This window comes from Silurus aristotelis (assembly GCF_946808225.1).
Source record: "Silurus aristotelis genome assembly, chromosome: 16".
Lineage (NCBI taxonomy): Eukaryota > Metazoa > Chordata > Actinopteri > Siluriformes > Siluridae > Silurus > Silurus aristotelis.
In genome coordinates, this window is record NC_139589.1 from 13,295,998 (window position 1) to 13,308,861 (window position 12,864).

The 12,864-nt window shown below is 38.9% G+C and overlaps 1 protein-coding gene across 3 annotated transcripts in view; it reads left to right on the top strand.

Moving 5' to 3' along the window:
• The window catches only part of rictorb (RPTOR independent companion of MTOR, complex 2b), a 39,679-nt gene that overhangs the window by 16,572 nt on the left and 10,243 nt on the right, over nucleotides 1-12,864 (top strand). The window contains exons 18-36 of one of the 3 annotated variants that reach the window (XM_083565012.1): nucleotides 916-1,017; nucleotides 1,095-1,141; nucleotides 1,233-1,368; nucleotides 1,476-1,675; nucleotides 3,922-4,048; nucleotides 4,391-4,555; nucleotides 5,180-5,256; nucleotides 5,509-5,587; nucleotides 6,373-6,482; nucleotides 6,571-6,658; nucleotides 6,744-6,836; nucleotides 6,926-7,032; nucleotides 7,128-7,369; nucleotides 7,456-8,482; nucleotides 9,896-9,970; nucleotides 10,527-10,704; nucleotides 11,894-11,978; nucleotides 12,076-12,276; nucleotides 12,597-12,752. In XM_083565012.1, coding sequence (XP_083421138.1) covers nucleotides 916-1,017; nucleotides 1,095-1,141; nucleotides 1,233-1,368; nucleotides 1,476-1,675; nucleotides 3,922-4,048; nucleotides 4,391-4,555; nucleotides 5,180-5,256; nucleotides 5,509-5,587; nucleotides 6,373-6,482; nucleotides 6,571-6,658; nucleotides 6,744-6,836; nucleotides 6,926-7,032; nucleotides 7,128-7,369; nucleotides 7,456-8,482; nucleotides 9,896-9,970; nucleotides 10,527-10,704; nucleotides 11,894-11,978; nucleotides 12,076-12,276; nucleotides 12,597-12,752 — 3,295 coding nt within the window. The remainder of the gene's footprint in view (nucleotides 1-915; nucleotides 1,018-1,094; nucleotides 1,142-1,232; nucleotides 1,369-1,475; nucleotides 1,676-3,921; nucleotides 4,049-4,390; nucleotides 4,556-5,179; nucleotides 5,257-5,508; nucleotides 5,588-6,372; nucleotides 6,483-6,570; nucleotides 6,659-6,743; nucleotides 6,837-6,925; nucleotides 7,033-7,127; nucleotides 7,370-7,455; nucleotides 8,483-9,895; nucleotides 9,971-10,526; nucleotides 10,705-11,893; nucleotides 11,979-12,075; nucleotides 12,277-12,596; nucleotides 12,753-12,864) is intronic. The other 2 variants (XM_083565011.1, XM_083565010.1) reach the window with 2 other exon arrangements.

The window sequence follows — 12,864 nt, forward strand, 5'->3', positions numbered from 1 at the left end:
TTTTTTAGGCATGTTATCACAGCTGTTTTCAGTTGTTTTTGCCATTGACCACATTTATGAAATAGGTTTTAATAGTAAATGGGTTTAAAGGTTCAACAACATACCAGAATACAAAGTCAATACATCTCTCCTCCAGCTGTTTTAATAAAACTAGGGGAAATCCACTCATAGCTCTTATAATTATTATAAGTTATTTTAACCACTTAGATTATGTTCTTAATACTAATCTTTATAATTATAAGTGGGACCATGTATTTATTTTTCCTACAGAAACCTGGTTATGAAAAGTTTTAAAGCTTCATGCATTAGATTACGTTTTATAGTTTGCGTGTATATGCAAATGCTGTTTTATGTTTAAACATCTCTTTAAGCATCAGTAACAACAGACACAGTTAGAAAGTCTAATATATATATATACACAATGTCACAATATGATGAGCTCACAAAGCTGTATGTTGAACAGCATTTTTCAGTTTTGTCATGATTAAGACAATCATTGTTTTTTTGTGTGTGTGTGTGTGTGTGTGTGTGTGTTGAAGTGAAATTAATCAATGTGGATTTATCACTTAAAAAACTATTGCAAAAAATATCTGAAATTTAGGCCGTCATATTATATATATGCAACCTGGAAATACCTCCAACCATTCATATGCCTCACCCCTGTTCCCTGGAAAATCCTTTGCACAGGATATGTACAGAACATGATTGTGGAATAATTTTCACACATTGACACATTTGCATAGAACATTCATTTCCTGAGCCTTTTTCATATTTTTTTTTATCACTGCAAACTTTTTTATGATCAAAACATGTTTTATTTATTTGTTTTATGAGTGCAGTCAAATTCAAATCTTTTCTTTGGCATTGCAGACCAAAGTAAATAATTCTTTTACATTCCTGTTATTTTGTTTCCAGGACACTGAGGAGGCTCTGATGATGAATCTCAGAGACAGTCAAATTCTCAATCACAAGCAGAACCTAGACTGGAGCTGGGTTCTTATCGGTACAATACTAAAGGTCAGTAAGAGAAAAGAGGACTAAATGACAAGTATTAATGAGCGCAATGGAGTGTAATGTAATATGTTATGTTTCAGTGGCCAAATGTCAACCTGCGCAACAACAAAGATGAGCAAATGCACAAGTACGAAAAGAAACATATTTCATTTATCTTCAAACTTCATGTAATGCTTTTTTGTATGGTGCGCTTGATAATGTTCTGGGATTTCTTCTAGGTTTGTAAGGAGGCTTCTGTTTTTCTACAAACCAAGCAGTAAGCTGTACGCCAGCCTGGAGCTGGACCACAGCAAAGCCAAACAGCTGACTGTTGTTGGCTGCCAGTTCATTGAGTTCCTGCTGGAGTCAGATGAGGTAAGGGAGGGGAAGTGCTCGTGCCTTTAGGCCTTGTTTTTGTATTTTTTTTGTTAGTATGCCTGCTTATAAATTCATTGCTGGTTTGTTTACACCACTCTCATCAGGATGGCCTGGTGTACCTGGAGGACCTGGTTAAGGATATAGTGCAGTGGCTTTCATCGTCCTCTGGGCTCAAACCAGACCGTAGCCTACAAAGCAACGGCCTCCTCAACACACTCAGCCAGCATTACTTTCTCTTCCTGGGTACCCTCTCCGCCCACCCAAGCGGCGTTAAGTTGCTGGAGAAATGCAGTGTCTTCCAGTGGTGAGTTAAAACAGTTTCTGAGGGTTGATGCTGGATAACAGTTAATATTAATCAAGGATCAACTATTGAAACTCCCTTTGCAATTAAACGTGATGTTAGTATTTTTTTTTTCTTTTCGGTTTCATTAAATGTTTTTTTAAATGCATTCTATCGTTTCAGCTCACCTGAGGCCCACACGTTGTTTTTGTCTCTGTGTTTTGGCTTCCTAAATGCATGAAAACAGCATTTTATGTCACTGAAAACGAGTTGTTTTTCATTTTACAACTCTCTTTCTGCTCTCATTGTGTGGGCGCAGACTTGAGCATGCTGACCGCAGTTTTGCATGTGTAATAAATGTGCTAGCTCACGTGTCAAACACAAGGCCAACCAAATGTGGCCCACGGACTGGTTCCGTTTGGCCCTCATGAACTTGGAATGAAAAATAGTGAAACAACTCATAGTAGGCCTACACTTTACTAGGCCAAGTCAACACCCTGAACTCAATCCATTCTGAACAATTTTTGCAGTGTGGCAGGGAGAATTATCCTCCTAAAAGAAGTCATTGCCATTAGGGAAACACATTGCCCTTAATTGGTTTACTTGTTGGTATTGGTATGCAACAGTGTTTGTTAGATGTTAAATGTCAAAGTACTTGCATGTCAAGACCAAAGTTTTCTCAGCAGAATATTACCCAGAGACTCTTCAAGCTTTCCCTCTGCCTATTCCAATTCCAAATCAAATTTTATTTGTCACATACACATACATACAGAGTACGACATGCAGTGAAATGCTTTGTACGACTGTCTAACATTTAAGCATAAAAAAGGAATAGAATTTATGGATAAAAAAACAAGTAGATAAATAAAACATATAAACTATAGAATATATATATATATATATATATATATATATATATATATATATATATATATATATATATATATATATATATATATATATACATGAATGAATGAGTATGGCAGATATTCGAAGTACAAATTAAAGTGATTTAGTGATTGTTTTTAAAGTGTCCATGTGCAGTGTGGTGTGATATAAAGTGGCACTGTGCTGTTCAAGTCCAGAGTTAAGGTGTCATAATAGTGCAAAAAAAAGGTTGTGCAGAGAGAGTGGTTCAATACTAGATCCTGGGTGTTTCTGAATGGCCTGCAGGAAAAAGCTCCTTCTCATTCTCTCTGTGTTTGCTTTCATATACAGTGTTTTATATATATATATATATATATATATATATATATATATATATATATATATATATTCATCCTGGCACAATTTCTTTATCAGGTATGTAATGCAGATGCACCTGGCCTTCCACATGATGTTAAAGAGAATGTAATCCACCAGCCCAGGCTACCTTCTTCCATTTCTTCATGGTACAAGGTAGCGTGGTCTGGTGGATGACATTTTCTTTAACATCATGTGTATAATGTGTATGTTCTGACAACTTTCTATCATAGCCAGTTGTGGCAGCAGGCGCATAGCTGTGAACCAGTTGCCACACCAGCGTTAAGTTTTTATTAGAAATATATGCTACAGTTTCTCTTCTGTACAATCTGACAGTATGGGTACGCCTCGACCTCTCATGCTCATCAATGAGACTTGAGCCTTTTTACTGTCCTTCCTTAGACCTCTTTTGGTAGATCCTAACCACTGCATACCCGGAACACCCCACATGACCTGCCGCCGTTCTGGAGATGCTCTAACCCAATGATCTAACCATCTGGAGTTGCTCGGATCATTATTCTTGGCCATTGTTCTTGCTTAAAAACTGACTGTTTACTTGATACCCAACGTATCCTATCCCTTAACATGTGCTGTTATAATGAGGTAATCAATGTATTCACTTTTTTGTCAGTGGTTTCAATGTTTGCTCTGCACTTAAAGCAGTAGTTCTGCTTTTATCGTCAGGGTTAGACGTACACGTATGAATCCTTGAGCACGCATATGACCCTAATCAGGATGTTTTTCAAATCGTTCCCTTCTGTGCTGCCCAAAGTTATTTTTGAGATGCTTGACATTAAATATGGCATATATATTATCGCCACCCAATTGGCTGGTTTAGTTATTTTGTATTTTTGTGTTTTTCTTTTTGGGAATTTATTTGAAAAGGAATATATAAGAAATGTGTGTACACCCACTGACAGGCGTTTCATCTTTGCTTCTTCAACAGATCTCTGAGTTCAGTATTGTCTAGTTTGTTTGATTTAAAAACAGCTCTGATTCTGATGTCAAACTTTATTTGATCTCTGCAGCCTGCTGAACCTGTGCTCCCTGAAGAATCAGGACCATCTACTGAAGCTGACTGTATCCACACTGGACTACAGCCGAGATGGCTTAGCACGAGTTATCCTCTCCAAAATCCTCACTGCTGCAACTGATGTAAGGCACATGCTCTGTGAGCTGCTCTTTAAAGCAATACAATTTCCATGTCACATATAGAAATGCCTTATATACTGAAGAAACTATGTTTGGTTCTGGTGTGTATCTGCTGAGTAAGACTTTCAGCAGTGTTGGCATCTGATCTAATGTGTTCCAATATATAGCAAAATATTATAGTACACATTAAAAATATATATATATTTGAATAGTAAAAAAAAAAAAAATTACTATCCTGAAGAGTTTCTTACAATACTTTTCAGCTAAATGGGCCCTTGTTCCCTGGTTTAAGGAGGATAGGAATGATTGTATTGAAGTATTGCTCTCTCATGTGTATGCCCACAGAATTGTAGGCTTTATGCCACTAAGCACCTGCGTGTATTACTGCGTGCCAATGTGGAGTTCTTCAGCAACTGGGGCATTGAGCTGCTGGTCACTCAGCTCCATGACCGCAACAAGACTATCTCCATAGAGGCCCTGGACATACTGGATGAGGCCTGTGAGGACAAGGTGAGAGATCAGTTACAAAAATAATTAAATTCTAAATACTTTGGATTTCTTAACAAATAGAGACCTTTTAATCAAGTATATTGAAGTGACGTGTTGCATTTTAATTGCTAAGTCCTGTAACTGGCAGGACAATTGGGAAATAATCAGTTAAAAACTGGTGAGATTAAGAGGAGTAACCTCTGTTACATTGAAGATGAGTATGATTTGGAATAGCACAATTATTAAATTATTATTAAATTGTCATATAGGTTTTGAGTTAATTTCATGGCACACAAGCAAACAATCTCTTGTTTATTCTTTACTTTATAGCAGCTATGAAATAAACTGTAAACTATAATCATTTATTCAAGCAAAAAAGTTACAGCACTAAAGATTCCTTCCATAACTGGTAGGTAAAAGTGTAATTAATATAATTCCTAATTGCACAGACTATTTAATCATCTACACACTTTAACTACGCCACTCTTGTTTATCTTTGTTGGCCATTTTTGTTGTGCATCTGCTCTAAAAGTCTCTATCAGTGAGCTGTTGGCTGCAGAAATAATTTTGAACAAATCTGTAAATTATAGTTGGAAAGCCTTCTGTGAAACTGTCAAACTTGTGAACCACTTTTGTTTCTTGCAGGCTAACCTTCATGCACTGATTCAGCTCAAGCCGGCACTGACTCACCTCGGGGACAAGGGTGTGCTCTTGCTTTTGAGGTAAGCTGGAGATCTGTTCATATATCAAGCAGTGAGTGTTGATGAGGAGGAGTTCAAACAGGAAGAGACACAGATCTCCTCCTTCCTGGAAGCGCTTTATTATTATTTGATAAGATGTGAGAATTTCAAGACCAAGCTGTAAGGTGCATTACACAGTTTACAACTGTGTGGCCTTCTTGAACGTATTATAAAAAAAAAAAAAAAAAAAAAAGTTTATTATATGTCATATTTAATCTGTTCTTGGCTCCCCAGGTTCTTGTCCATTCCAAAGGGATTTTCCTACCTCAACGAGAGAGGCTACGTCACTAAGCAGCTGGAGAAATGGCAGAAGGTGCTTTATCTTTTTTTTATTGGATAAGTTTGTAAATCACCTCTACACTCGACAGTAGACACCAGTATGGTGCTTGTGCAGGAAGCTACTACCAAATTATCACCCATAGACTGATGTTTCTTATGGGCTCGTGACAGTCACAACCCTTAAAAAGAGTTGACTGTCTTAAAATGTCTTGACTTTCTTTTACTGCATGTAATGCAAACAACTTTATTTTTCCTGCACCAAGCGTTTTTTTAATTACCTGTTTAGTTAGAAGAGGACTAACCTGCGGTTGAAAACATAGAATGTTAGTGCTGATACTGGAGACTTTAATAAATGTTATTATTGTTTTTATTATGATGCTATTATTATGTTAAATATGTACTTGCTGAAAGCTTCACAACAGTCCTTGAAAGATTTTGGTACTCTAATGGTTTCGATTATTTGATTATCATCTACACTTAAACATTCATGTGAATTAATTGTTAGTATAGAAGATACATTGTATTCAAACACATTAAAAAAAAACCTTTGATTTCCTGCTATGGTCAAAATTCATTACCATTTTCTGACCAGTCAGATTTGAGGATTGAACAGCGCTCTAGTATAATCAGCATTGCAGTAGAAGGGGCGATTGAACAATAAGTCATTAATGTGAATTTAAGCTTTTGCACCATACATTGTTATAGGAGTTTTCTGGATCTCTGGAATAATTCGCTTGTTTTTGTCTTGATGGGTAAAAGGTATACACTTTATATACTTTGAAGTTGCTAACAGTATAACTGAATCTTGGTCCTGCTCAGGAATATAACCTCAAGTATGTGGATCTAATAGAGGAGCAGTTAAACGAGGCTCTCACTACATACCGCAAACCAGTCGATGGGGACAACTACGTACGACGAAGCAACCAGAGGTCTAAACGTTTTTTTTTCTCATTTCATTTGGTGCAGATTTTCCTCCTTACTGTTGTTCTAACAACTGTGGTTTAATTTGGTTTGCAGGTTGCAAAGGCCAAATGTCTATCTTCCAGTGCATTTATATGGCCAGCTTGTACACGATAAGACAGGCTGCCATCTCCTAGAAGCTCAGGTTGCGACTGGTTTTCCTTATAGATTTCCTTGTCATTACATTTCCTTTTGTGCAAACTTCATTTTTCCCCCACTCTTCCTAACAGAATATCGTACCTGACCTAAGCTACACTGTGCGATCCCCGGTGCTGGACACATGGGAAGGCATCAAACAACTTAAAGCTGCTCTTTGGGCCTTGGTTAGTGGAGTTCTCCACTATATGAAGCAAGGCCATGGATAAAACAAAAAGTGTCAATCATTTTTGCTGATTTTTCTGTTTGTTTTCAGGGTAATATTGGCACATCCAACTGGGGTCTGAATCTGCTACAAGAAGAGAATGTGATTCCAAACATTGTGGCTTTGGCCCACCACTGTGAGGTTCTCTCCATCCGGGGGTATGTAACCAGTAAACTACACAATTATATAAGTCACATAAATCCTTAAATCTTCCATTTGAATCACATTTTGCTTTGTTCGTCATCTCTTTCAGGACATGTCTGTATGTACTGGGTCTAATTTCTAAGACAAAGCAGGGATGTGAGCTGCTGAAGCAGCAGGGCTGGGATGCGGTCCGACACAGTCGTAGACAGCAGTGGCCCGTGGTGCCAGATGAGGTAGAGCAGCAGCCACCACCTCCAACCACCCTGCTCTCATCAGTGCCTAGTACCCTCAGCCTCAACTCTGAGTCCACCAGCTCTAGACACAACAGTGAAAGTGACTCCACCCAGCCCAGTAAGTGCTGCTCCAACTTTAAGAGCAATTTATTTATTTATTTATTTTTTACTTTCAATTGCAAACATTGATTGATTTTTACTTAGGCATGTACATCCTGGATGATGATAAAGATGGTTCTGAGCTGTCTGAGGATCAGCCATATTACATCAGGTCGAAGCTGTTAAAGGACCGCAGTCCCTTCACAATCCTTGCATCCAGTCGCTTTGTGCGCAACCGTTTCCTCAGCTCTCTCTCTGGAAAGAAGCCACGCAGCACTAGCGACCCTAAAGGTAGCAGCAGTGGCGGCAGTCATAAGCTGATTGGTGAACCTAAGCTGGGAGGCCTTAGGAGGAATCGCACAGTTACAGAACCCTCTGTGTTCTCTCCAGGTCAGGGGGATGTGTTCAGCCCAGTGTTTTCTGATCTCTCCAAGAGCCCGTCAGTCACCCTGGAGACCTCGTTCATAGGGAGCAAAGGGGACGAGCAGCAGGACGGCATTGGCGAAGCAGAGTCGCGTCTGCCCCGGGTTACAGAGCGCAACATGTCAGGCGGTGAGATGCAGCATGAGCAGACCAGTCGTGAGAGGCTGGCAGGTGATGGACCTACCTCTGGAAGTGGTACTCAGTTCAAGAGCCGAAGCCAAAGCTTCAACACGGACACAACAACCAGCGGTATCAGCTCTATGAGCTCCAGTCCGTCCAGAGAGACAGCAGCAGGGACGACCGACTCGTCCACCATCGACACAGACTGCGTCAGCCTCAGCACGGTCGTCAGCGCACAGACCATCCGGACCCTAAACTCACTCACACCCCAGTCCAATCACCTCCCCCTTTCCAAATCCAACTCAGTGCTGCTAGTTCCACCAGGCTCATCTCACACACTGCCCCGCAGGGCACAGTCTCTCAAATCACCCTCGGTCACCACCATCACCAGCCTCACAGACTGCAGCTTTATGTACACGAGCCCCAGGGACGCACTGGGCTACGCCACGCTCAAGCGGCTTCAGCAGGAGCGCATCCAACCATCTCTCTCCCACAGTGAGGCGCTGGCTTCCCCCGCCAAGGATGTGCTCTTCACCGACACAATCACTATGAAAGCTGGAAGCCTGGACTCCAGGCTTACACCGAGAAGGTCTGAAAGTCCTTACACACATCTGTTTTACCTTTACCTTTGTGTTATGTATTTGCTCCCTTTAACATTGCAGTGGTTTGGGATTTTCTCTTTTTTTTTTTTTTTTTTTTTTTTTTTTTTATTTGTCACATTCTAACTGATTATATGGAGTATAATCACTATTTTGATCTTTAAAAAAACAAAACAAACACTAGTAGATTTATTTTGACAGCAATCTGATAAAGCTGAAGTCGAAAAGATAAACAAGTCGCAGATGTAATAATATATCAAATGTGGTAATGGTAATATTTGACAAAATATCTGTTAGCTATCAGCTGTTCCTGGAAATTGGCTACACCCCACAATTGCACGTTTATAAAGCATTTAAGGGACATATATGGGCCTGAGTGTGTTCCACATGGGGAATGGTATTTGAGTATTATAATAAGTCAGGTCACCGCAAAGTCTCTTCAGGGGTCTTCGTTTTGACTTAGTTTTCTCCCTACATTTCACAGTAAACGAGATTTGTAATTTACTTTCTTATTAAAAATGTTTTAATTTTTCATATTGACAGTCTAACACAGACCCCCACCCCCACACAGGCAACTCACAAGTTTTACCAATTCTTTCATTAACATTTCTATAGTAACTTGAGTGGCAGATGCTCCACTTATTTATCAATGTGTGAAATTTTAAAACATTAACATTTATGGAAGGAAACTCCACTGAAATCACGAAGTGAAGCGGTCTTGAAACTGTCTTGAAACGAGGTCAAAGTTTAAAGTATCCTGGTAATATGATGACAGAAGTCTGGGTGATGCGGAAAGGACTTAATTTAGCTGCTGTAACTGTGGATGTAAAATTATATTGAAAAAGACCCCGAAATGTCTAATTTATTGGCTGTAAATGGATATTACAATGACTAGTTAGTTAGTTAAATATATTTTTTATATTTTGCTAATTGCTATCATGTAGAAATAAAACTTATCTTGTTATAGAAAAATAATCAAATTTGGGTGATGACACCCAACACCCACTGCCCTTTGTTTTATTCCCAACCTTTCCAGCTGTTTTAGTTTTGAATTTCTTTTGAAAGTTTTTATGATGTGAATTGTGTTAAAGCCACCAGAAAACACATTCCTATTGAAGCAGTCTCATTGTACATAATCTTTAGAGCTCTATTTGTTTAAGTTTAACTGCACTTCAGCTTCAATTATATTTGAATTGTCTTTTCAATATGGGGAAACGAATTACTTGCACATACACTATTGCAATATACAATTTTTTTATTTATTTATTTATTTATTTATTTATTTATTTATTTATTTATTTATTTATTTAATTTTTCATTTAGCCAGTCAGTGATCCTGATGTAAGCCCCTTTGGAACTCCATTATAAAAATAACTTGAATTGTTTCTGATGGTCCCTCTCAGGTCCCACTCTAAAAAACGCTTCAGCTGTCTAGGCCAAGGCTCAGGGGGGCGCCGTCGGCGATCACTCTTCCCACGGCGAGTGGATCGCCCTTCTAGCTGGCAGCTCTCGTTCATTTGGAAAGACCGGTTCTGTCCTTTTAAGATTTTTCTTAGGGAGAAAGATTTTCATCCTTGCCTTTGTGCAGCCCCCAAACCTGCTATATCAAAAGTGCTCGAAGTCTTTATCATCCCTGTTTTTGCCCTCATAATGCTTCCTCAGTCTTGCACGCAGAATGAGCTATCCCTGCTGATAATCTTCCTGAGCTAGTATAGAACAGTTGAGCAGAACCTTGTCCTGTGTGCTGTAGACAATATCCTGCTGAATATGTAGTACAGATTGTCAAAGTGAACCCTGTTTTTCCCATAAGCTTTAGCACGTAGCATGTGCTGATTTTAGCAACTCCAGTGAATGTAGCAGCTGTGGTAGTCTCCTGAGTAAGCTATTCCTAATGTAAACAAGCAATTTAAAATCAGAAATCGATCATTTGAATCTCTCTCTCTCTCTCTCTCTCTCTCTCTCTCTCTCTCTCTCTCTCTCTCTCTCCTCATAATGTTTCTGTTCTGACACTAATTGTTTTTTCTGTGTGCACAGGTTTCTGAAGGCTCTGAGCTTTGCATCTTTGGATAAGGAGGACTTGTTGAGCCCTATCAGCCAGACAACGCTACATCGCTCCTCCTCCGTGCGCTCCATGGTGTCTAGCGCCACCTATGGCAGTTCAGACGACTATATTGGCCTCGCTTTACCTGTGGATATCAACAACATGTTCCAAGTACTTGGAATTTAACATTTTTCTCCCCATTCTCTATGGTTGACAAGTAGAGCTGCATGAAAACATCAAGAAATCATACTTAAAAAAAAAAAATAGCGCTTCATTATTAGCCTTGGATTAGGTCCCCATGAATGTACTGTTTCTATATAAATGATATATATGGTATATTATAGGGGTGTAACGGTACACAAAATTCACGGTTCATACCTCATTTTTTGAGACACGGTTCGGTTAAATTTTGGTACAGATAGTGGGAAGAAATGCAAAGCATAAAAACTTTTTATTATTCATTTCATTATTAACATTTGTGAACATCAACTGTTTACATTTTTTTAAAACAATTTATAATAAAATTCCTGCTTGGATTGAATACAAAAATTCAATTTATAAAAATAAAATAGAATAAATCAAATTAATGCAATACACTTTTTTTATTATATTAATAAATCTAGTAAATAAAATTAAATAAATGGAAAAATGAAATGTAATAGTTAACATTAGTTTGTGTTTACATTTAATATTACATTTTCAAAAAAAAAAAAAATGCTACTTAACTGTTCTACATATTTCAGCATGCTTCAACAAATATCTGTATTTAATAAACACGATATATATTTATTTATTTCATTTATTTATTCATCCTTCCATCCTTGATTTATTCACTCACTCCCTCGATATGCAGAATTGTCAGGAATTTCTTCTTTTAAGAGAGAGATTACTGAAACGGTCCATAAAACACAAAAGAATCCCTAACGCTAGACTGTCGTATAAAATCTGAGTTTTCCCACATGCGCAGTACAAATCATGTTTCTGGTACGGATCTAGTAGCCACGGTGACGACTTGCTCAAAGTGCGAGTCGGAGACTGAACAAACTTGCAGTCTGCGGCTTAATATGTCTGTGAGGGGAACTCAGATTTTAACTATGTTTCGCATGTAAAGCAAAGATTGCATTTGGTACACACGTGCACCGTACTGAACGTCCAGCACGGACACGGTTACGAATATGTGTACTGTAAATCCCCTGATTATTTGAACAAGCACATTAAAACATGATTGCCAGCATTAACTGTGCAACCCAAACATCTTTTCATTTGGACTTTTATTTATTTCTCAGTTATGATATAGTGCACGTTAAAGCTATTATGCGTGTCATTAAGGTCTCCTGATCATTTGTTTCTCTGTTTATAGATAAAAGAGGCTCCGTATTTCCAGAAGAGGACTAGCCCACCTTCAGAGGACAGATCTGCTAGGTTCTTCTCCGGAGATTCTGATGGTGAATATTTAAACGCATATCTGTTGCTTCTTAACTCTGATGACATCAAACCTGCAAAGATGTGCCCCACTTCCTTAACTTCCCTCTCTGCTGACAGGTTCTGATGGCTCACGGCACGGAGTACTGAAGTCGCAGCTCAGCATTACAGAGCTCATGGCAGTGAGCCGAGCAGATCAGCAGCAGTTGCTGGGCTCAGAGGAGACGGGTCTGCAGGAACACACAGAGGAGAACTGCCTCTACTGCGTGGGCTGCAAAGTGCTGAGCTGCAACTCACACACCCCCATGCAGAGTCGTTCTGGTGAGCAACAGCGTCATCTTAGGGTCGCGGAAGGATTTCCCCCTTTTCTTGTGTTATATTTAATAGAACGAAATCATTGAGTTATGATTTTTCAGGTTGATAAATAAAGTGTACAATTTAAGAATCAGATCACTGGGACAAGTACAACCTTTTTTGAGTGCATTTCTTAAATAGGTATCAAATGCTGAAATTAATGCTGTAGTTATCTTTTCCGAACGCCACGTTTGCCACCACTACTTGATTAAAAAAACAAAAAAAAACATGAAAGATTTATTCATGATGCAAACACAGTATAACGGTCTGGTTTCTCTAATTCCCAGACTTCGCTGATGCTTCATACTCCGAGTGGTGCAGTCAGCCTGTGCACAACCACCTCGAGGTCATGCCTCACTCCAAGTTCTCCGGAGTGTCTGGTTGTAGTGACGCGGTGTCGCAGGGCTCTGCCGGGAGCACTCGTAGCACAGAGCTGGTTCTGGGTAAGACTGATTTAGCTGAGGGTTTTTAGAGCCATGGATTTTCTTTTGTACATAATTTTAAGCAGGTTCTCTCATACTTCAGTGTGCATGTCTCTTAGTAGAAATTCTAGTA